The sequence below is a fragment of the Ornithodoros turicata genome, chromosome 1 (genome assembly GCF_037126465.1).
Source record: "Ornithodoros turicata isolate Travis chromosome 1, ASM3712646v1, whole genome shotgun sequence".
In the NCBI taxonomy this organism is placed as follows: domain Eukaryota; kingdom Metazoa; phylum Arthropoda; class Arachnida; order Ixodida; family Argasidae; genus Ornithodoros; species Ornithodoros turicata.
This window is the reverse complement of record NC_088201.1, coordinates 98,563,752-98,589,549: the sequence shown is the minus strand read 5'-3', so window position 1 is coordinate 98,589,549 and position 25,798 is coordinate 98,563,752. Positions and strand designations below refer to the sequence as shown.

At 46.9% G+C, this 25,798-nt stretch overlaps 1 protein-coding gene and 1 long non-coding RNA gene across 2 annotated transcripts in view; one reads left to right on the top strand and one right to left on the bottom strand.

Annotated features, from left to right (window-relative positions):
• LOC135367013 (solute carrier family 22 member 1-like) overlaps nucleotides 1–25,353 on the top strand; it is a 119,633-nt gene extending 94,280 nt beyond the window's left edge. The window contains exons 8-9 of the mRNA XM_064600065.1: nucleotides 20,588–20,769; nucleotides 24,632–25,353. Of these exons, the coding sequence (XP_064456135.1) occupies nucleotides 20,588–20,769; nucleotides 24,632–24,895 (446 nt within the window). The 3' untranslated portion in view covers nucleotides 24,896–25,353. The remainder of the gene's footprint in view (nucleotides 1–20,587; nucleotides 20,770–24,631) is intronic.
• On the bottom strand, nucleotides 13–2,523 carry LOC135378500 (uncharacterized). The gene is made up of 3 exons (XR_010418422.1): nucleotides 1,868–2,523; nucleotides 784–1,748; nucleotides 13–706 (listed from the first exon to the last, which is right to left on the bottom strand). It is a non-coding gene; the product is annotated as an uncharacterized LOC135378500 (long non-coding RNA).
• Nucleotides 25,354–25,798: the final 445 nt, after the last annotated feature.

The following is a 25,798-nucleotide window of genomic DNA, read 5'->3' as shown; positions in this document are numbered from 1 at the left end:
TCAGCTGAACTGTGTTCAGAACCTTTTAGAATACTTCTTAGTGACCACGTTTCCAAATGTCAATTAATATTTGAACCAAGATTGGGATTTACACTTAATTAACTCTGTTTCGCTAAACGGAGTACAGTCAAACTCCTTTATAGCGAACACCTTTTTAACGAAAATACCACTACAGCAAATTTTTTTTGCGGTCCCGCTGGAGCCTATAGGTCCAATAATAGACATCCTTTTTAACGAAAATACCTTCACTGCGAATTTTTTTTGCTGTCCCCTGAGTTTCGTTGTAAAGGAGTTTGACTGTACTTGTAACTGATTCATTATCTCGTCGCCAACTAACATTTGTAAAGGAGGTCTTGAGGGCTGACTTCAGGTATTATTAACCCTTGATCTGGGTTCAAAGTTAACCATGCACCATTGGTGTTCATAATACTCCAAAATGGCTAAATAATTTATTGCATAAGTTCTCTGTTACTGTAATTGAGATGTACTTTTGCAAAGTACTTTTAACAGCCCCGTAAACTGCAACTGGCTTCAGTGTGCATGACAAATGCATCGTAACATTTAATTGAAATATAATATAAGAGCAGAAGCAACATTTTGTCACAACTCAAACTATATCTTTCTTTTTTATTGTCCAGATATTTAGGAAACAGAGTAGGGCTTCCTGCCCTCTAATGTTTCGACGTACTTGATACAGCTGTAAAACCTGCAACAAAATAAACAAGAGAAGTATAAACAGTTTCTTCTTTCGCTTTTGAATTTAACAAGCTAGTTATATTTTACCATTTGTTCACTGTTGTATTCTCTCTTGGTGAAAAGATTACAGGAACAATAATGCTGCAGATCAAACAATGACCTGTCATCTTGATGAAGATGAGAACATTTCTTCAGGCATGCTAAGTGAGACAAAAGAAATGTACAACGAAGGTTGTTCAAAAACAGCATCTATCCTTCACATCAAATCTCCGTCGACTAAAACTTTATATATGTGGATGTCACCACATCGTGTAGTTTCCATCCAAAAGTAGGACTAGGCAAGGTTGGTTGGTTGTTGTTGGTAGGTTGTTGGCATGTTGATGTGCTATACCGTTATAGCACATCAGTATAGATGAGGGGCAAGCACAGTAGCCAGCGTGATGGCTGCAAACTCAAGTGAAGATTTATTCAACAGAACAAGAAACCCAAAGCATGAGTAAAAAAAGGCAGTGCCCATGCAGTGTATGGTGAACCACATTAACCTCTGAGAAGGTGGGATCGGAAGAGCAATAAAGAGAAATGACAGTTGCGTCCGAGATAGGGGAACTCTGCAAATTTAGGACCGATATGACGTGGTAACCTTGCATGGCTCACTGCAGCTCTGACACACATTGAACAATTCCAGTAGTGGGGCTTCAAAGACAATGAACTTTTGCTGTTTCATTGGGCATTCAAGTGTAGAGGATGCATCGCTAGAAAATTAATTAGCGTTCCTTAGTCATAACTACACCTCAACAGGAAGTATTCTTGTACCCTTCAAACAAGCTAGTAGCTCTCATCGGTTTCTTCTCTTATTGTTGACGTCATACTAATGTTCTGCACCTGTCCAAAGACTCCAAAAAATGTCACAAAGTCTGCAACACGTAACAAATCTAGTGCTTCCATCTGTAGACTTTGCATACCTGCTTTCAGCTATTTCTGTCATGCCAACTTGAGTGCCTGGATCACACACACACGAAGCAGTCTTGCGCCATTTCAGCACTGGAAGGCCCCTAAAATTAAATTTGTTGATGTTGACAATGTTGAGTACGGGACAAGTAGGATAACATAAGTTAAATGGAATACGTCATCGCTATATTATAATTTATACATGTGTGGCGCCTGTACATACCTAAGACGTGTTGAACTCGTCACCTCGGTGAAGCAAAATCACTAGTTACTGAACATCAGTGTGCTTCGGACGTCTTCGCAATTCGCCTTCTACGGCATCTTCGTAGTCATCGGCAGCAATATGAGCTCAGCACACACGACACGACTGCTACATCTAATAGCCGAGTGTTTCGAACCACATTCGTTTTCGCGCACTCTCCTGTAGAACCTTGTGGTAGAAAACGCCCGCCGCCGATGGTGAACGAACATGATTTTTGCATCCCCGAACACCAGAACTACACCGGGCATATGTAGGTCTCTCGAATAATCGACACAACAGCCACGAACATGTCATTCACTTATACTTTCTGGTTTCTGCTCCGCGCAACCAACATGACCACCCACGACGTAAACAATAAACGCGATAACACAGATGGCCTTGCAGATGGCGCGGCGGATCGTAGCTCGTAGCGGCGAAGTAGCTGAATGCTTTATTAACGTAAAAGCTATGGAAGTGAGCGTCATTTTTAAAATGGCGTTTAGCTGTAAGATAATGTGCGTCAACTTTGTTCTCTACAAAATTAACTCTCACGTGGTAAGGGTTGACCATGGAGGAAGGAAACACAGGAGCGGCCCTTCGAACTTTTTGCCATTGGGACGGGCGTGCCCGGCGTGCCAGCTTCGCACTGCATTCTGGGATGCTCCTGTCTACCATGTGACCGCTCACGTGACCCCAAGAGCATGCGCAGGCCAGCTGCCAAAGCAGACGACAGGAGTCGTGATTGCCTTGCAGTTGAGGTATCTGCATTGTGATGAACGCCGCGCGTCCAGCTTTATTTGTGTGTGTTCGGAGGTTTACTCTCGGTTTACCCTTCTACTACAAGACCGGTCAGGGTCTGCAGGACAACCACGCAGGACTAGAAACATCATTCGCGGCAGCGATGTTTGTGTGACGACGTGGCCGCGTTTTGTGTGTTTATTGCTGAAGTGCCACAAAGTGAAGCATGCCAGTAATCAAATTTGTACAACGGTGGAGGAAATCAATTGACTCTGCAGCTGTATCACAGCGCCAGCTTGGAAAGGAACGATTCAAGATGACTCTCTCACGGACAGGGGTACGAAACAACCGGTCAAGTACGTGCTTACGAAGGAAACGTTATTCCCGTGACAGAGCTGCTTTCTGTTGAACGACAGCCGCAACCGCGGTAAGAACACGTTAACAAAACGTTGTTTCCGCAGTGGTGCTCACATTTTAAGAGTAAGTGACTTTGGAAAAACATAAAAGCACGAAAAGCAGCGCTAGCAACAAAGCGTTTCCAAACCGAAACTTTAGAGAGGATCACGTGGTGGACAGGAAGTAATGGCGGTTTTGACAGGAGTGACCGCCAGAGGGGTCCCACGGAAATCTGCTCGAAACGGCCGCTCCTGTGTTTCCTAACTCCATGGGGTTGACCATTCCCTGGTAGCCCTGGACCCGAAACGTTGCTCTTTTTCGCCGTTCGCTGGCAGCACCGTCCATGTTCCAGCAATCTTCAAAATATTTATACGTAAAAAATATGCCAAATTGAGAAGTAATGCTTTCTGTGTCTTATCAAACAACGATGTTGTGCACGACAGTGGGCAAAAATGTGGGGGTTATTTTTCACTTTTCGGTCCCTTTAAAATGTAATATAACATATATATATATATATATATATAATATAATATAACATATATAACATACATATAATATAATATAACATAAAATGTAATATCTTAAAATCTTAAAATATCTCCCTTTGCCGCCGACGCCGCGTAACCCGGAATTCGTGGATCATCCGTGGAGAGGCGCCACGGAAAGCATCTGTACCATCACCCGCAGCGTCACCACAGCCTTGCACAAGAGCGCTCTATTTAGCATCCCATCCCATGCATCCCGCTATCTCTCATAATGCTCCCCGAATGAGCAATGACGCCATCCGAAGAATGCGACAGCAGCGGCGCGTAGTGGTGGAGCGTCGCTGGTAGCGCCCTTTAATGGTGTACCCTACACAATGGCTAATCCTTCTATTCATCAGAGATAATCCGTCTATTGGGACTGCATTGGGAACAACACCCCAAAATTCAATTTGAGGGACGAAAATCCCGGTTCCAATTATTAAAACGGTAGCAAGCTCATTGGAATGGAGAAAAATAAAACTGGCATACATGCAGCTTCTTTTACCTACAGCATTACAAATATATATACCAAAACATTGTGCAGAGAAACCTACAGCACTTACACAGAGCAGTACAAAACGGGGAACTTAGGGGAACAGAACGGAAGACGAACGGCTGAAGATGGAAAATTACTCTGAAAAGATCCAGTACCTAAGGTTTCCCAACAGTCATACATTCCCGCACTGAGTGAAAGTATTGGAGACTCTCAGAGACCTTTCTTAGTGTGAAGTTGAAATTAGTCGTACGAAGTCATTGGAGAAACACCCGTTTCCTGTTCCGGGACTTGCTGCAGGAAAGGTTCGTGGTAGACCGCTTTGCCTTCTCAGTGAATGGATTCGTGAACAAATTCTGAGTGGTTTAGCGAATGTTACGGATTACCAATAGTACGCACTGGCCACGCCTTGCCACCAATGAACACATCATTCTGCACGCCATTAATTAGTAATTAGAGCTAATTAGGGCTTCCACAGTAATTATAGGATCATCCAAGGAGTCATCACACTAAGCGGAGACTAAGACTAAGAGACTAAGCAAGTCGTGGATATAAAAAATAAAAAGTAGATAGAAATTGAGTGGGGACAAGCAGTTTAGTTGAAGATCAACGACGGCATCTTGAAGAAAGCGGTCCGGAATGGACGCTGACTATCACTGGGGCGATGGAGCACAGAGGCAGGTTACTGCCTAGTTGCAAAGCATCACACGAGCTGGCGCCACCATCCTTCTTGTGACCACCAGTTCTGGACATCCTGGGACGTCAGGTATGGCATCATCATGGCATGTCTGGGCAGGTGAGGACAGCTCTGGACAAGAAAGAAGGAACACACTCATAACCGATACAGGGCAATGCAAACTGCAGTGAAAGCAACAATGAAATATGCGAACAAGGGACAGCATCAACAGCTCAGAACAAAAAGAATTAGTTACACAACAAATCAGCCCACTGTCCGCCGCAACAGCAGTCACGAGCAGCGCAGAACGATGTGTCCACTCCATCCGACAGCCAGACACAGAACTGAATCATAATGCTTTTTTCTCCTCTATAAAGTCACGCGTGTGAACCCTGTAGCAGTTACTTTTTCAAATAATTTCATGACATAATGATGAAGGATCTTGGCAGCACTACTGTCGTTCCGAGGCCAAGGCAGCTTTCAGGGAAGACAGAAAATGATGGGGATGCCTAGACAGAAACAAAAACAACCAGCAGCCGACATGCATGTACATGTCACTGCTAATAGCAAACAAAGCCGGGCAAAAGTTATTATGTCCGTTCCATCCGAGAGACAGGCGGAGAACTGAATTTTAATGCTTTTTCTCCTCCAAAAGCCACGCACCTGTCTCCCAAACGGTTATTTTCTCAAGTAATTTAATCGTGCAATTTTTAAGAAACGTTCTAGAGCTACTCCTGTCCAGATCAAGGTGGCGGCTGTACAAGCGTTTATCATCAAGACAAGAATGATCAACAAGAATATTTCTCCTTTAAAAAAATACAGAGCTAGATGCGCCAACAACGAAAAACATGCGTCATGAGACACAACAGGTTAGGGCATGTCAGGATATTACTCAACGAGCACTGTCACACGCGGAAAAAACGAATGACTGCTGTGCAACAAAGGAAAGCACGCACATAGAGACACTTGAACAGAGTGAAAAAAACGCTCGGCGGCATCGTAGTATTCCCACATACACAGCACTTCTTCATTGTAAATCCGCTCGACAAAAGATCCACCAGAATCGCCGCACGCCACCCACCAGTGACGAGCCACATATCTGTAGCCCGTGAGAGGCAAGCTGGATCCCACTGAGGCTACACTTTTCCCCTAATGGCCAACGCAACTGGTAGAAGCACAATCAATGCGCGCCATCCACCAGTAACACGACCATACCCGCCAGAAGTCAAGAGAGAAGTGAATCCTTCCGCCCTCTGAAGGAACTTACTCATTGGTCGTCACTTCATCCTAATTTTTCAAGGCTATACTGTTTTTTTTTTCACTAATGCCCAACGCAACTACTATGCAATGCTACTGCTGAAACTGTAGAGCCGCGGCATGACGTGATGATCCAGGCCAGCAGCTCGCGCAGCATTCAGGCATGCGACGGAGGACTAGACAGAACGCCGTTACGTGAACAACAACAACAACTTTATTTTGACGTTGGAGAGTGGGGTGGTTCATCGCCAGAGGCATACTCTACCCCATTGCTGGTGGGGATGTGGGCAATAAAATAATGAGCCCCTTCACAATAACGATCGAAGTCCGATGGTGTTCAGAAATGTCAAAAGAGCTTTGAGTGCAGATCGTTGCTGGGCTGGATTGGGCCAGGTACCGAGCAATTTCGATAGGGAAAAGGCGCGAGAGTCCAGCTGACGAAGAGACTCGGAGAGTGCGGTTCGGGAAGGTTGGTAGTGGGGGCAATGAAGAAGAATGTGCTCCAGATCCTCAAGAGCACCACAGTGGCAGCAGGTGGGAAAGGGAACTTGTCTCAAGCGGTAACGCCACTGAGCTGTAAAGGCCACATCGAGGCGCATTCGGTGGGTTAATGCAGCATCTTGACGACAGGTGTTTCGTGGCATGCGGAAAGCGAGCGTTGGATCAATTCTGCTCAACATAGGGGGGGGGGGGGAGAATGTCGGTTGCCCATTGGCGGGAAGCCAGGGGTGTCACGAGGTGTCACAGAATGGAACGACAGTCTCCTCTCAGGAGAACAATACTGGTCCGGTTCCGATACGAGAGTGCTGCTTCTGCGGCGCTGTCGGCCTGATCGTTCCCCACGACATCGCAATGGTCTGGAGCCCACTGCAGAACTAGCCTATGGCCTGCTGCGTAGATAGTGTGGTAAGCTATTAACACATCTGTGACTAGATGTGCCGATAGGCCTCGTATGCCGGAATTTTCAGTTGCTTGAAGTGCAGATTTGGTGTGTGTGAAGACTGCCCATTCCCGCGGTGTAAAATCAGCGATGTGTTGTAGAAAGAAAAGGATGGCATAGAGTTCCACAGCTGTGGAGGAGGTTGGATGTGAAAGGCGTCTTCCGTGCACTACGCCTTCGGATGGTATGACGAATGCTGAGGCGGACTTGTTGTTTCGGAATGCGCCATCGGTATATGCTGCCGTAAACGTAGAAACCTTCTCGTCTACCACAGCATGAAAATGGGCTCGGAACACTTGAGGGGGGACCTGATCTCTTCTTTCCAGAAGGTTTGGAATGCGTACAAATGTCGGCGGTACCGGCAAAGACCAGGGGGCTTCCGGCGTTATAATGTGCTTAGCTATGAAGCTAGTGAGAGTCTGCGTGTCTTCTGCGCTACTCGACAGAAGTCGCTTTGAGGGCGGTATCGAATTTTCCTGAGGAGCAGGCGACGGGGAATATGAGTACGCAAACGTGGGAAGTGCCGAGCCGTTTCACGTTCACGTAGAACCTCAATCGGGAGTTCACCAGCTTTAGCCAGTACTTGCCGTGTTTCAGCCATTCTTGGAACTCCGAGGTAGCGACGAAGGCTTCGAGCAAACAGGGACCGAATGGTATTTAATGATGTTGTTGATATCCTGTGCAAAATAGGAAGGCTGTAAAGCACAGTCGCCCTCACCAACGCCGCGTGTAGGGAACACTGATCACAGCCCCATCCTCAGCTAGAAAGATGTTGAATTGCGGGAGCCATCACTGCGCTTTAGTTTCAAGGTGTTTAATGTGCCGAGCCCAGCGCAAGTCCGAGTCGATTATACCGCCAACGAAGCGGTGGAAGCGTACCGGCTCAAGCTTCTTTGCAGCAACCCAAAGAGGGAAATTGGCCATAGCTTTACCAGTGAAAGGGAGCTGGACACATTTTTTCGGGTGAAAGGTCCATCCCAAGGTGCGTGAGGTAGATATGGACATTATTTAAAGCAAGCTGCAGGCGGCGCTGTATGGCTGGGCGTGATTTTCCTACTGTCAAAAGGGTGACATCATCTGCATACACGGAAAACGACACTTTGCGCGGAATTACTGATTGTAGGCCGGCCATCACAACATTAAAGAGTGTCGGGCTGAGAATACTTCCTTGAGGGACTCCTTGAGGAACAGGATGTTGAGGGCTTTAGCCTTGGGACGTACGGACAGCGACAGTTCGGTCCGTAAGGAAGCCTTGGAGCCAGACGAAGAGCCGACCGGATACCCCAAACGAGCGCAAGGCGTACAGCACACAAATGTGCGAGACGGTATCATATGCGCGCTTGATGTCGAGGAAAACCGATAGGAAGATCCGTCTATGGCCACGAGCATGTTGGACTGTAGAGACTAGGTCGAGAACTGGATCCATGAAGCTTCGGTGGCGACGAAATCCAGCCCTTTGGCGAGAGAAGGCACATTGTTTTTCGAGCCACCAGTCGAGGCGATGCAAAACCATTCTCTCCATCAGTTTCCTCATAGAGCTTGTCAGGCTCACAGGGCGAAAGGAGGATAGGGCATTTGGGGGATTGCCTGGTTTTAAGGCGGGAACAACAGATGCCTCCTTCCAGGTAGGTGGTAAAGATCCTTGTTGCCAAGACGTATTATACACATGAAGGAGAGCTTGGAGTGACCGTCCATCAAGGTTTCGTAGTGTGGCATAGGCGATTTTATCGGGTCCTGGGGACGACCCGGCGTTCACCAGCTCCAACGCTGCTTTTAGCTCGATTAGTGTGAAGTCGCGGTCCATAATTTCCGAAGGACGGGGCCAGTCTTGGTGAGGTTCAGCCATCACACTGTAGACGAAACTGCGGTATAGTGGCGTCGTCGAAGCAGCCGCCGGTGTCGTTAGTACCACACAGAAGTCCGTTGCTAGCTTGTTTTCGTCTACACCCTTAACGATAGTCAAGGCCGCGAGAGGATTCTTTTGAGGTGGCGCCTCCTTCAGAGATCTGATTGTCCGCAGGATCTTCGTGGCGGAGTCAAACGGTGAAAGGGGGTGACAAAATTTACGCCAACGCTCCCTGTCCTCTTTCTTAAGTTATCGTGTTACTTTAGCTTTCATCCGGCGGTATTCCACAATGTCCGTAAGTTACCCTGTCCGACGAGCCCTTCTTTCTGCTCGGCGACGTAATGCCCTAATGTGGTTAATTGCTGGGGAATGACCGACATGGCCTGTCACCCTTTAGACCTGACCACCGCGACCTGAATAACGCGGGCCAATGCCTGCGAGAGAGCCTCTGGGGGCATACCGGTGTGCACTGAGCGATGTCGTGCGAAATATATAGAGGAAAATGATCGCTACGTCTAGTGTCGGCCCCGGGCGTTGATGCGTCTGTGCAATGCGATACGGTTCAGGTAGAGAATCTCGGCGGCGCGGCGGCAAAGGCCGACAGAAGGGGTGTTGGATACCCCCGCGTGTCGAGTGACGTGCACGCAAGAGTGGTTGCTACGCGAGTCCCTTTCGTTGCCCAGGTGGGCGGGCAATCTAGCTTGAATGGAGCTCCGGAGAGAGAATTACTGCTTGGTGCTCGATACCATCTGAACCCTGGTGAACGCAGGACGCAGCCGTGGACAAGGTGGGAAAGCAACGATGAGCCTTGGCGTTCAAGTGAGTCCTCAAGACAGGGAGATAATGACAATTTGGAAGTGCCACAAGACTTCTTGGAGGGTCTCAAGTTCAACGGCAAAAACGACGGCACCTTGTTATTCCTACGTCGTGTAGAAGACCAGATAGAAACCTACGGCGTGTCCGACAGAGCAGCAATTGTAGCACTGCGCAAGCGTCTTGTAGGACATGCCCTTGAGTGGGGACAGATGGCGGCTCGAACATTCCGTGACTTGGAGACATGGCGTCAAAAGCTAGTTGAGCGCTTCACGTCTACTCGTGGAATTCGAGAAGCACAGCTTGCTCTGTCCCGCGTTGTAATTGCAAGGAATGAGCGCCCTGCGGACTATGTAGACCGCGTCCGTGCACTGGTACATCGAGCAGGATTTCGAGATTCGTCGTTCCTAACTACTGTTTATGAGGGATGCCAGCCCAGCTGCAGTGGCATACAGACGTCCGAGAGTGCACGACGGTGGAGTAGCTGACTCATGTGTTGAATCGTTATTTTGATGCCTGAGATGATGTGACCCATCGCCAGAAAACAATGGGTAGCCTACCCGGACAGGAGAAGACACCCAAGAGGGAAAGAAGGGCAGCGGCAGAAAAGGCTGATGACCAATCTGATAAGAACAGGTCAGAGATTGTCAAAGAGGGTTCAACAAACCAGAAGCCAAGCCAAGCGACAAGCTAGAAGGAGAAACGGAGTTGCTCCCGATGCGGTGAGGTGAGGCATCTCATAAACCGCTCTCCACAACCGCCTACCCCGCGTGACAGTGAACCTCTCCCGGAAGAGCGAGTGACGTGTGTGTTGGTGTCTGAAGAGTAAGGCACCACGCAAGCTTTCCAGAGGACGGGCGTGGGGGACCCGGAAGAAGTAAGCTTCCAACTCAACGTGTGCGGCCTTACCTGTGAGGTGTCAACATCTGTGAACGAACTGTCTGGACTTTATGACATCAACACAAGACCTGACAGGTTGCCCATGAACGACCTACACCACCGGCCAGTGACAGAACTGACGGTTGGGGAGAATGTGGCACGTGCTCTGTTAGACAGTGGATCAGATGCGAAACTCGTATCCTCACAGCTTTTGCCACAGAATGCCAGCGGAAAGGTCAACACTCGTAGGGGCAGCATTGGACGACTCAAACTGTACCAACATGACAACAGTAACCTGACTACTATTGGTGGATTAGACATCGAGGTCACATGGAGGGATCAAACAGAGTGGATACCGTTCCAGGTGGTACTGGTACAAGCCACAGATTTTGTACTGGGAGCGTCATTTTTGGTACGCCACCGTCTGCTGACGGACCAGCGGGATCAAGTGACGTCGTTTGCTCAGACGCATGATATGATGTACGTTAACGACCTCGTTGGTGACAACGTTGCATCAAAATGGGTGGACAGGTTCCCAAGTGTATTTTCGGACAGGATTGGGAAGACGGGAGATCCTAGAGACCAGTGCAAGTTGCACATGTCTGAGGGCCCACTGATGCGCATCTACCGCAGAAACCTCCCAGCAGCGTGGCAAAAGGAGATACAAGAAGCTGTTGAGAAGATGGAGGCGGCGGGAATTATTCGGCGAAGTACAAGCACCTGGTGCTCTCCCCTGCAGCCTGTCAGAAAAGTTAACGTCAACGTTAGGGTCTGTGTGGACTATCGCGAGTTAAATAAGCGAGAACTCGGAGATGCTGCACCGTTGCATGATATGCGGGAGATACTGAGGAGCTTTGCGGGTTCCACAGTGTACACAACCCTGGACCTACGGCATGGTTATTGGCAAGTGCCAAAGAGCGAGGAAAGCATTCCATACACGGCATTCCAGGGCCCGAACGGCCTTTACGAATTCACAAGGATGCCCTTTGGGTTGAAGTGTGCTCCTGGTGTATTTCAGGGCATAATGGAAAGAATTCTGACGGGACTGGTTGGGCACAAATGCTGGGTGTATTTGGATGATATCATCACCTTTGCAAGCGGAAGAGAAGAATTAGAGCAAAGGCTCACCGGAAGTGCTGGAACGACTGGAGCAAAGTGGCCTTACTTGCAGCCTGGAAAAGTGTCAGTTCTTCTGTGACGAACTGAAGTTCCTAGGGCCCGTCATATCAGCAAAAGATGTGGAGATCGATCCGCCAAAATGTGTGGCTATACAGGAATACCCACGGCCACGTAACAAGAGGGAACTGAGAAGATTCCTTGGAATGGTAAACTGGAATCGCCAACACCTGGAATACGCGTCGTCAATAGCAGAGCCTCTTGCGAGGGCAACTTCACGCACGAAAAAATGGGAACGGAGTGAAGAAGTGGAGGATGCATTCACTAAGCTGAAAGAGGAGATGGCTCGTGCTCCTGCACTAAGGTTGCCCGATTTCAGCAAACCATTCATTTTGTCTACTGACGCAAGCGCTGTAGGAGTTGAGGCTGTTTTATTGCAGACCGATGACACTGGGTTGAAACACCCACTGGAGTTTATGAGCGCTGCTCTGCCAGAGGCGCAACAGAGGTACACAGTCATGGAAAGAGAGTACCTTGCGGTTGTGAGTGCCGTGGACAAGTTCCGGCAATATCTGCTTGGACGACAGTTTACCATCCGTACAGACTGTAGTGCATTAGTTTGGCTGCAGAACAACAAATGCAAATCGGCACGCCTGACCCGGTGGGCACTCACCTTACAGGAGTACGACTACACTATGGAGAAGATCAGGGGAAGTGACAACTGCTGTGCGGACGCTTTGTCACGCCACCCTCCAGGTGACCTAGTCTCACCTTTGGTTGAGAACAGCGAAGAGAACCGTAGTGAGTGGGACTCGGAAATGGAAAGCTCCAACGAAGCCATCCTAAGATTGAGCTCCCTTGATGTCAGTGCCGAATGGGCTCTGGACCCGGAAAATAGCCCTTGGATCGCGGAATATCGACAACAACATCCTGAACAATGTCAGAAGCTCGGGACCCTCTGATATCAGTCGACAGAAAATGATGGTGGTAGTCATATGCGCCTGATGGTCCCAGAAGTACGAATACGCGAAGTCCTAAGCGAATGGCATGATGCTGAAACCGCGGTACACGGCGGTATCAAACGCACGTTCCACCGGGTATCCGAAGAATTCACCTGGCCTGGATTACGAGGCATGGTGAGAGATTATGTAACATCCTGTGTAATATGTCAGACAACAAAAGCAACAAACACCAAGCTTGCTGGCGTAATGGCTATCCGAGAACCTCATGATTGATTGATTGATTGATTGATTGATTATGTGTTTAATGGCACAAAGGCAACAAAGGCCATAGAGCGCCAAAACTATGGTGAGTGTGTCGGAGATGATTATGGGAAAGATGATGTGAGAGAGAGTGTGTGGTAGTTAAAACCTATCTACAGGTATGAGCGATGAGCGATGGGATTGACCAGGATAAGAAAGAGAGGAGGATGACGATAACAAGCGAGCATGGCAGTTAAAAGCTATCTACAAGTGTGACAATGAGATATTTACATGAGGAATTCGGTGATATTGGATAAAAGCGGAGCAATGCCTATCATCTACATCTGACTAAGAAACCCACACGTGGTCAAAAATTTAATGACGTTATCAAACGGCACAAGAGGGGTGTCACCCAGTAGAAGGGCTGGGTGGAGTGGGACATGGTATCTGTAGAATGCGGTGAAATACTGTTGGCGTTGGTGTTCGAAGTGAGGGCAGGATGCCAGTACGTGCAAGACAGTCAAGCTGTCACCACAGTGCGCACAAGCTGGCGGATCCTGAGCTCTGAGTAGGTGGTGATGCGTGAGCCATGTGTGTCCAATCCTCAATCTCGCGTAAAGAACTTCGGCCGATCTGTTGATGTGTTCAGTCCGATGCGGGGGGGGGGGGGGGGGAAACGTGTGGCTGTGTGAGGTGTATGGCTGGGGACCCAGCAGAGACAGATTGAAAAGCCTCGGGAACAAAGTTGAGTCGCAAGCGCTCGTACTCGCTTGACGAGGTGATTCTTGCTGTCATAGCATGAAAGCAGCGCACGCACAGAGCTTAGCGAATCGGAATAAATTACTGAATTTTGAAGGTCGTTTTGCTGAATGTGCCGCAGAGCAAAGAGAATCGCGGTGAAAACTGTGGCGTTCGTGTTCAGGCGTGCCGTCATAATAGAATCACCTTCAAGGGCAACGGCCGCCACACCATTGCTTACTTTAGTCCCATCAGTGTAGATTGCATGGTGGTTCCCGAAGTTATGGTGAATCTCCAGGAATTCCTGGAGAATGACAGTGTGTGCAGTGGATTGTTTGTCAAACTGTGTCATTTTTAAATTGGATTGTATTAGATGTCTCTGCCAAGGCGCAGCATCGAGGACTGCCTGCTGCAGGGGAACGCCAGAGGGGCTGAATCCCACACGGGAACTCGCCGCCTGCACACAAAGCGGGAACGAGGGTACAACAGAGGGCTTTGCAAGGAAGAGTCGCTCCAGAGCGGGGTTCACACTAGAGTGTACAACTGGGTCATCGCCCTGGCATCTGTACTTTAGCGCAGCCTTCACATGTTCAAATTGTCTCCGTCTCTCGAGCGACCATTCATTGCCCTCAACATACAAACTCTTCACAGGGGACGTCCGGAAGGCACCGGTGGCGAGTCGGATGCCCTCGTGGTGGATGGGGTCCAACACCTTCAATGCCGAAGGCCGCGCCGAGCCATACACGACACTCCCGTACTCAATTACTGATCGCACAACCGAGTCGTAGACCCGCAACAGTGTGACTTTGTCGGCTCCCCACGATAACCTCATGGGTCGAACAATCGACTAAATGTGGACCTCATGGGACCATACCCATTGACAGTGGGAAGAAAAAGATGGATTCTTACGATCCAGGACACTTTCACGAAGTTTTTGTGGGCTACCGCATTGTCGGAAGCTACCGTGGAAAAGGTTGTAGAACGACTAAGTTGTCTTTTCTACGAGATAGGGTCGCCAAGGGTCATTATCACAGACAACGGCCCACAGTTTCGGACAAAGAAATTTGGAGAGCTCCTAGAGCTATGGGGAATAGAGCTTCAGCATTCCCCTGCATACAGCCCACACTGTAATCCCGTGGAGCGAGCAAACCGCAACGTGAAGTCGTATTTGATGGCGCACTCAGAAAAAAAAGCACAAAGACTGGGACACGAAGTTGCTGGCCCTCTTTTACGCGATCAACACCTCGCTGAACGAGTCAGTCGGGTATACAGCCATGGACCTTCAATACGGACGGCGCGTCGGAACGCGTTTGGCCTCACGGTTACAAAGTGAAAATGCTTCAGATGTGCCAGCTGTTGAGGAACAACTTGAGCACTTCCGAATTCTTTGGAAAAGGGCGAGAGAAAATCAGAGGCAAGCAAGTATTCGCCAAAAGAAGAACTATGACAAATCACGACAGGAGGTAGCCTATGAATCTGGGGACTTAGTCTGGATACAGACAATGACTCTGTGAGATGCTAGAGAAGGCATTGTTGGAAAGTTTGCACCAAGGTGGAGAGGACCTGCCCAGGTGGTTGAACAACGTGGACACAACTTCTATGAAGTGGCTGAACGTGATGGCAAGCAGTCAGTTCAACATATCAGCCGGCTGAAACGCGCCACGCTTTGAACGGCAGAGGTTGATTAGGAAGCTGGACATTCCTTGTAGTCATTCACAATTGTCCCGCTGACAAATGTGCACAGGCGTGACTGCTGTGCAACTTTTGAGTGTGTGGTTCTATTTGTTGGCGGACCACGGAACGCTTTCGGAACCGTGTCCCGCTTTGGGGTGGGCGAATATAGCGAAAGAAAGGGCGCCTGTAAAGGCGCCTTTCGTGCACAGGACGAAGGGGCGCCAGCGACGCGGCGGAGAGAAAGACCTGAGAAAGCGACTGGGGAAAGAGGGAGAGACAGTGCAAGATGGCGGCGTGACATGTAACGCGTGTGTGACGGTGTTCGCGGCTTTTCTGTCTTTAAACAGTTTACAGGCGTTTATCCTATAATAATGTATCCCGGAGGTCAATAAATTCATCCGGTGAGCGTTACACGTTAACAGCATGGGGCCAAGGCAGATCCTGCAGGTGATGTAACCATAAGAGCGATGACAAACTGACCCGATGGGCGCAGCAATTAGGTCACTACAAAGGTATAGCGCTGTTCTGCTCTCACAGGATTGATGAGATCGATAGATTGTGTATCCATTAACACGATGTGTAGAATCCATGCCGTGTTCGCATGCAGCTATGAAAGGGAACTTGTACTGTTGTAGATGTAATTTAAAATCATGGAGCTTCTTACGCAGGCTTCGAGGATTCCACTGCATCACCATGACGTTTCTATACAATGCCGTGATACTGTTGCAAAGATAATGCCTCCAGTGCCAGAAGCGCTTGGGCCTCGGGCAGTTGCGACGCACCAGGAAAAGCAGAGACAATCGCCTTAAGTGCAGTGAGTACCGCCGAGAAGAGTCCCAGAGAAGACACATCTTCAGGGACTGATGAGGGTAACTGTCTCCTCGTGCCTGCTGGTTCCGTCTCACTAGCGTAAGTGTGTGTAATCAGCCTTGAAGGACGAGGAGACGGTGAGTGGCTGCTTGTGATGGGCTTAGCCGCGATTTTGTTCAGCGACCCTCGTTCACCTGGTGCAGATCGAGGGGGTAGTGCAGGAAATTCTTGTGCATTTGTACCAGACGGGAGTGTGGCACTACCACCCCTAGGAGCGTCAGACGGAAATCGTAGTGTCCGGTCTTGGTGTCTTTTGGTGGCGGCGGTCTTCACAGGACATAGAGAAAATGATGCGGGATGGCTGGATTTGCAGTTAGCGCACTTTGGCTCTCTTTTATTGTTGCAGTCTGATCTCTGGTGAGGCCCGGCGCATATGCCACACCGTTTTGAACCTCGGCAATTTCGTGCAATATGGCCAAATCGTTCGCAGTTATAACACTGCATGGGACCTTCTATGTACTCTTGGACAGTGAAGATCTGAAATCCGCGGGCAGTTCGGTGGGGAAGACGGATTGTAGGTTCAAAAGTCAGGATAACGCTCCGTAACGGGGTGAACACATCACTGCCATCTTCTGCCATGGAATGCCGAACCTGTCGCCGTGCAGATAAAACCCCTGCGCACTTTGAGGTGGAGCACGAGGTCGTCGTTCGAATATCTCTAGGAACATCATATATCTTGCCCTTATTTCTGGCATAGGATTGGGGTATTGATGGTATCACCGTAATCCCAGCTAAACACTTAGCTGACAAAAGGTTGCGGGCAGCTGCTTCGGACCGTACGGAGACAAAGAGAGAACCATCTCGGTGGAAACGGTGATGCATAACCTGTTGTTGGGTATCTCACTTTGTTGTTGGGTTGTATCTCACTAGCGACCGCATCAGGGTTCAGCTTCCAGAAGGAGTAGTCACTAGTTGCTGGTCGAAACAGTATGGGAATACCGCCGGCTCGGTTCTTCCTGTAGGTGACAGTAGTGAACGGGTCATGAAGAGAAGTGGCAAGGTTGCCATCGTTCATCTAATGTGTCTCCTGAGGGGCTGCCGGTACCGAAGTGTCCATGGTGTTATCGCGAACATTCCCGGCCTGTGGATTGTCGGGATCACCAGAGGAAAGGCTCGCTTCCCGTTGTCGTTTGGCAGGGCTGACGGGAACCTGTTAACCTGAGGGAAGTGTCACACTGACGTTGGACCTCCCGTTCAGATTACGGCGGGAGGTCCGTGAAAGGTTAGATCGCTCCTTTCAAAAGGCTCCCAAAAAGCCTAAGGGCCCCTCCACTTGACAATGGTTATCGTCATTGCTGCTTCGTTCCCGTCGTTTTTTCTTACGGGAACATACGAGTATACGGAGTGTCCTTTTTAGGCGATACAGGTGTTTCATAAGAAACTATAAGGGCTATAGACATGCTGTTTTCACTTCTATCATCTCTGGGCCGGCGGGCGTTTTTGGCCATATGTTGCTCATATTATTAATTACCTAAAAATCGTTAATTAACTTTAATATTTCACGGTCAAGCAACATATGGCAAAGAACGTACGCCGGCCCAGAGATAGAAGCGAAAACAACATGCCTATAGCCCTTATCGTTTTTTTTAATGAAAAATATCTATCGCCTAAAAAAAGACACCCTGTACATGATGTGATTGCGTTCCTACTATATTAATGATTTTCACTCTTGCGTTACAGTTCAGAAAAACTATTACATAAAGCCCATACTACTCTTAATAAGCTCAACTATAATCTTAGGAGGCTTAAAATTCTACTCATTATGGAAACTGTTGTATAACTGCGCTATTACTTAGACTACTACCAATCAAGCGTTCCAAGTTCTTCTCACTTCCCATTTCAGGCTACAGCGTCCTGTCTTGCAGTGAAGCAGACTCACATTCAAGATAATTAACTTACACTGAGGGTGGCGTGCTAGGAATTTCTACCTTGTGATCGGATACCAGCATTTCTGCTGAAATACCCATACCTGCAAACAGCTTAATCATAAACACATGGAGCAAAGTGAGTACACGAGCAACGGCATCTATCAAACACCCAAACTCACTTCTCCTGATAGAACACGATTGAGCTGTACCAAGCGGGTTTCTTCTGCATAAAAGCATGAAAGAAGTAAAGAGCAGCGAAAAATCGCACGCACTTTTGCTGGAATAGCTATGACTTCAAAACCGAAGCGTACGCTAATAAACTGAGAAAAAGACACACGTTTGTCATACGAAAATTATTGCAGAATGCTACATACACAATCGCATTGTCCCGGCGTAAAGAAAGCACAGAACAAGGGTGCACGAATTCTCTTAAGCGATCAGGGAAAATCACTTCTATTCTGACAGCATAATACGGTATACGCTGAATTTTTACGGCTAAAAATTACAATAAGAAAGGCACTGCTAAACAAGTCCAGACATGCGACGTAGCATGGAAAACACTGCTCATCGGAGAAAAGGCTTAAGCCTGCGACAGAAAATCATTGAGCATGCACAAGTGTATTTTCGATTTCGCGTCAAGTAAACGCGGGTCGCTGTTTCCTGCTTGGAAAACGAAGCAGAAACTTTAAGTGAACAGAAAAAATAACTTCTACTCGAACCGCACTCTGAATTTCTATCAAAAAAGCAACAAGCCCTGGACACATACGAGACAGCGAAATAATAGAGGTAATCAGATCAATATTGCATAATGCTGCATACACAGTCGCATTGTGCCTGCATAAGGAAAGCACAGAACACGGGCACACGAATTTTCTTATGCGAGCAGCGAAAATCACTTTTACTCGGGCAGCATAGTACGATAAACTCTGAATTTTCACGAATAAGGCTACCCTTGAAAACCGCTACGAGCATAACAGACACATACTAACAAACCAATCAACACTCCTATTCACTTCTACTGATAGAATATTGGAGCTAAATGCGTGAACCACTCGATAACAACAAAGCATACCGCTTGAGGAAAGCATGTCAATTCCAGCGCAACAGGACTCGCGTCGACCACTCATAAAATAGCCTTCCCAAAACAAGGACTTCACTTGGTTCGCGAGGCAATTCAATTAAAAAACGCTCGTCCCATCCTACAAATTGCAATACAAACGCGATAACCCTTATTTTTTTAAACTAATATTTTACGCAATCGTATATAAATTGATCATTCGTCTCAGACGAAAAGCAAACACAAAGAAATTACTTGTCAAGTGTGACCCCAGCTTCACAAACACATTACACACTGGCATTTTTCACATGCACACACCACGAGCGAAAGCCGAAGAGTATCATCACGATCGCAGAAATCCATATAACTTCTCTAAGTCAATAATTGTCCACGCGTGAAAACACGGCCAACACGTACTACAGACGTGTGCGCTGATGAAACAATAGAGCTTCGCTCCGGATGTAATGCCATATCGCCAGTCGACCGTCGCGAACCAAAAAGAAAGGCAGCGACTCAGGTATGCATGTTGGCTATACATCAAAGAAAAAAGTGTCGTGCTTTTGCACAGAAATAACACTACAGAAGGGGATTCGTTTCTTTTTACTTTTATTCGTTTGCAACCATATATTTTTGCAAGAATACTATTGAGTGCAACGCATAAATGAGAACATCAGTGGCTACGCTGTGTACCTCAAATCGTTTTTAAACCAAACCAGTTTACTAATGTTCATAAGCATACGACCCATCACTAAATAGGTGAGTCGCTAATGACTAAAATAAAATAGAATAAAATAAAATAATCATTCCAACATCATTGCCTGCAAGCATCAGTACCCAACAGAGCAGTGTGCGTTGAGGTCCCTCTACACGCCATGGGCTCACCTCACACACTCCTTTCTGAATACATTCTGCTGGCTCTAGAATAAAACAAACCAGTCCATTGTCCGCGAGAGCACAGCCAGCGTACTGTTTTTATTCGTTTTGTCATTTCCAAGAGTTCGTTACTTCGTGCGTGTCATTAAAATGTCTGCTCTGCTGCTCCATTGCTGGTGGTGATGCGGAGAATCAAATAATGAGCCCCTTCATAACAAGGATCGAGGTCCTATGGTATCCAGAAAGGTGACGAGAGCTTTGAGGGCAGAGCGTTGGTGGACTGGATGTGGCCAAGGACCAAGCAGTTATGTGAAAGAGGGGGGCGAGAGTCCACTCGTTAAGGTATCCGGGGAGTACGGTTCGGGAAGGTTGGTAGTGTGGGCAAGGGAGAGGAATGTGCTGTAGATCTTCGCAGACACCACCGCAGCGACTGCGTTGGTGAGAGTTAACTTGACCCAAGCTGTAATGCCACTGCGCTATCAAAGACACGTCGAGGCGCATTCCATTAACTAATGCGGCGTCTCGACGAGAGGTATGTTGAGACATGCGGAAAGCCAGGGCTGCATCAACTCTGTTCAGTATGGCTGAAGGGAGAATGTCAGCGGCCCAGAGTAAAAAAAAAAGTCCAGGGTCTACCAGAGCATAAAAATTGGCTCGAAGGAATTGAGAGGAAACCTGATCTCTTCGTTCCGTTCTGGTAAGAAGAATAACAGTCCCAATATAGGCGTTTTCTGATTTGCAGACTCTCATGCTTGGACCCTGGCGATGGCTGTGACGTTCATGACTTGCTTCAGCGGGGGCTTTAACATCACCTGCCAGACCGGAGCAGAGATATTCCCGACGGTTATTCGTGCCAGAGCCTTCCTTTTACAACATGTCATGGCCGTCATCGGGAACGTCCTGGGGACACCCGTCGCTGCTACGGTATGTCTCAACAATGAGATTAGTTATTATTTTTTGTACGAATATATTTTTCGCCCCTGAATCCGTAATGTTTACTTCACCTTAGCCCGTTGTATTATATATACATATATATATAGATACTCATTGAACGATGCGACAGCACCAGAGGACACGTGTTTCGCCGTGTTTGCGCCTCGTCGGCCCTGGGTAGCTCCGCATCGTTCGGAATTGGCAAGCCAGGGGTCACTCAGCGAGCGATATACACCTGGGAGGGTGACTGAGCACTCCTCAATGCCACAGTGCAATCCAGTGCATTATAAAGAGGGGGGAAAAGCCATTAAAAAAATAAGTAAATGATGCTAGACGTGTTTGAAATTCAAACTTACAGATTAAAATGGCTTCTATGGCTGCACGTAGAGAAACAGATACTCATTGAACGATGCGACAGCACCAGAGGACACGTGTTTCGCCGTGTTTGCGGCTCGTCGGCCCTGGGTAGCTGCGCATCGTTCGGGATTGGCAAGCCAGGGGTCACTCAGCGAGCGATATACACCTGGGAGGGTGACTGAGCACTCCTCAATGCCACAGTGCAAGCCAGTGCATTATAAAGAGGGGGGAAAAGCCATTAAAAAATAAGTAAATGATGCTAGACGTGTTTGAAATTCAAACTTACAGATTAAAATGGCTTCTATGGCTGCACGTAGAGAAACAGATACTCATTGAACGATTCGACAGCACCAGAGGACACGTGTTTCGCTGTGTTTGCGGCTCGTCGGCCCTGGGTAGCTGCGCATCGTTCGGGATTGGCAAGCCAGGGGTCACTCAGCGAGCGATATACCCAGGGCCGACGAGCCGCAAACACGGCGAAACACGTGTCCTCTGGTGCTGTCGCATCGTTCAATGAGTATCTGTTTCTCTACGTGCAGCCATAGAAGCCATTTTAATCTGTAAGTTTGAATTTCAAACACGTCTAGCATCATTTACTTATTTTTTAATGGCTTTCCCCCCCTCTTTATAATGCACTGGCTTGCACTGTGGCATTGAGGAGTGCTCAGTCACCCTCCCAGGTGTATATCGCTCGTTGCGTGACCCCTGGCTTGCCAATCCGGAACGATGCGCAGCTACCCAGGGCCGACGAGCCGCAAACACGGCGAAACACGTGTCCTCTGGTGCTGTCGCATCGTTCAATGAGTATCTGTTTCTCTACGTGCAGCCATAGAAGCCATTTTAATCTGTAAGTTTGAATTTCAAACACGTCTAGCATCATTTACTTATTTTTTAATGGCTTTCCCCTCTTTATATATATATATATATATATATATATATATATATAATACAATATATGACAATACAATATATAATACCATATATATATTTAAAGGGAAAAAAATTAGCAGGAGCTCTTTGGCTGCACGCCATCCACTCAAACGTTTCATGCCTGCGTACTGCTGATGAGGCCCAAGAAGGCCGAAACAGCTGTCCAGTACTGGCATGGCGACGCTTGACTTACAAACATATGCTATACGTGCAGCCAAAGAGCTCCTGCTATTTTTTCCCCCTTGTGTATAAATATATATATATATAGATAGATAGATAGATAGATACTCATGGAACGATGCGACAGTGCCACAGGACACGTGTTTCGCCGGCGAAACACCTTTTTCCTGATATATATATATATATATATATATATATATATTATATACATATATATACACATATATATACATACATTACATACATTATATATATTATATATATATGCAGAAAAAAAAGCCATTAAAGAAACAAATAAATGATACTAGACGTGTTTGAAATTCAAACTTAAATTAGTTATTAGTTATTATTATATATATATATATATACTTCACTGGCTTTGCACTGGGCTTTCAGTGAGTGAGTTATCTCACCCTGACGGGAGGAATCACGTGTTACGTGACCTTCTGACGCCATCCACTCAAACGTTGCCTGCCTGCGTACTGTTGATGAGGCCCAACAAGGCCGAAACAGCTGTCCAGTACTGGCATGGCGACGTTTGAGTTACAAACATATGCTATACGTGCAGCCAAAGAGCTCCGGCTATTTTCTTCATTTTATATATATATATATATATATATGCTATATAAAAGTGAAATAATAAGACTTGGACTACAGATTACAGGAACTTTAACAAAAACTAATTTATTTAATGGACAATTTAACACAGATTAAAAAAAGAATGGTCGACGTTTCGACAGTGGCACTGTCTTCGTCAGGACAAAAAGTCAGGACTCTTCAAGAGTCAGGACTTCGTCAGGACTCTTTCTCCTGACGAAGACAGTGCCACTGTCGAAACGCCGACCACTCTTTTTTTAATCTATATGTTAAATTGCCCATTAAATAAATTAGTTTTTGTTACGTTCCTGTAATTTGTAGTCCAAGTCTTATTATTTCACTTTTATTCAACTTCGTAGCCGTCTGATATATTAACCTATTTGTCCTATATATATATATATATTAAGTGAAGAAAAATGGCATATGCTCTTTGGCTGCACGTTGAACATATGTTTATAAGTCCCAAACGTCGCCACACCAGCATTGGACAGCTGTTTCGGCCTTATTTGGTCTTCATCAGCAATGCGTAGGTGGGCGACGTTTGAGCGAGTGGCGTCGGAAGGTCACGTGGAACGTGATGTCCTCGTGATGCTGGTGTGGCGACGTTTGGGACTTATAAACATATGTTCAACGTGCAGCCAAAGAGCCTATGCTATTTTTCTTCACCTATATATATATATTATATATAATACATATTAATATAAATATATTTATATATGTATATATATATATACAGAAACTCGCGTGATACCACCTGTTATATGACCATTGCCACGAAGCGCAACGGTGAAGTAACTCGAGTCAATTTATTCGCTTTCCGGCTATCTGCATTTATTCATGTACACATCCCAAGGAATCCACGGGCCACGTCTGACAAGGTTGTAGTCGTGTACATTGGGCCTCTACCGCTTAGCGATGTCTTGAATAATTGGGTCCGTGCTGACATTTGTGTTAGATTCAACAGCAATTAATTTACGTGGACATCCTCCAGCGCGATAGGAACACCAATTAAGATCTCTGTAAGACACAGTATGCAGGCTAGCCGTGTAACTGTGACAAGGGTAGCAATTCGTTAAAGGGGCCGAGACGCATTCATTGCTGTTGTTCATTTCATCAAGGACGCATTGTATTGCACGACAGAATACAAAAATGCAAACGGAAAACTGATTCAATTTTTACGCGCCGTACTTAGCGAGACACAATACCTTGAACCCACTCCCGAGCAAAGCGCAGACGTCACAGACCTCACAGTTGCATTCATTCCATTGGCAGCCGTAAGCACGTGACTTCTCATGCGCTGCTCACTGGCGGCGGTGAGGCCTGTGATGTCATAGCCGCAGATGAGTTTCAGTATACGCGGTGCTCCATTTTCTCCGTTTCTAATACCCTCTTCGCTGTGAAGCTTTCCATTCAGGTTCACATGGATTCAAAGCACCGTCTTTTTACGTTTGTCCGGGATAACCTGAGCTAACCTGTCGCAACCCGTTAAATTTGAGGAGTTCAGAACAAACACACTCCGGGCAAATGTTCCAAATTCCAATATTTAAACTCCATAAGATGCTACCGTTGTCAAGATTGTTTGAAGTCACGTGATCACATCTATTTACGACGGTAGCGTACACCACAGAACGAAATACAAACGAGAACTTTGAAGATCTTCTTTACGATGTCCTCGCATACGGAACATGAAACTATAGGCTAGATTAGTGTTGGCTATGTACCATAGATGCACGCCAAGAGCAGTGACTAACGGTTTTTTCTTTCTTTCTTTCTTTTTCTTTTGTTGCAGATTGAATGGAACCAATATTTCCCTGTGCTCGTGTGTGGCATCACAGCTCTCATTGCGGCTATTATGATCCTGTTCCTTCCCGAGAGTGTCGGATTACCTTTGCCGCAGACCATCAGCGATGGGGAGAACTTAGGCAAAGACAGGGGATTCTGTTTCTGTCCGTGTATAGCGACGCAATGGACTCGCGAAGAGATAGACAAGGAAGAGCACATCACGTCTATTTACACGGGCCACCACGATCCTATAGTGCAACGGCGTGTGTGATGTGAAATACGCAAGAAAAGAACGCAATTCAGGTTCAGCCCACATGCTGATTTTTCACTGGATATTAGGGAAATCGTTTATGAACACTGAGGAGCACGCATCATTATTCAACAACATATATCGTTTGTCCAGGGCACAATAAACATTTGTCAGCGAGTATCGCTTAGCTTCCGCGCATTATAAAACCAGACATTCAGCTGATGCAAGTGGCTCGCGTAGTATATAGTTGGATTGAGAATGACGCCACTTTACATCGCGCCGTGCAGCGTAAAACACGATTGCGCTATATTCGGACCTTCCTGCAATGTAGTGAACTTGTTGTATTTCCTTGTGTCGCGAATACACAGCTCCGAGATCTTAGCACAACGTGCCGAGTCATTCAGTTCTTACCGGCTTTCTGCTACACTTTCGTATTGGCATATGATATGCGTGTGGTATTAAATGATGACATTCTCTTACGGTTTCTAAGTTTGATCTTAATGCTTTAAGCACCTGTGTGTGTAAGAGATCCTGTGACGAAAATGATGTTGGTCTCTGACAGTGTATAGACGACTCCAGTCTCAGTTCATCACACACTCAATGTTTTATTTTACTCTATTTCGCAGTCTATAAATCGTAAAACACAGCGTTAGGAAATGAAAGTACCAGTCAACTCGCGACTGATGAACAGTTTCCTGGAAAATCATTCTCAAAACCAGTGATTCGTTAATTGAGATATGAAAGTGGGTGAACGCTAAGGAAATAAGAGAGGCTCCTGACGACCTGAATGACAATTTTAATCCATTTTTATTCGTCTACTTCAACTAACTAAAACAAAAAAAGTTCAGTAATAACCCTGCGCAGTCTTCAGTTTGTCCAGGAGAAAAGACAACAACATGACACTGGAGGCATTATTCTTGTCCT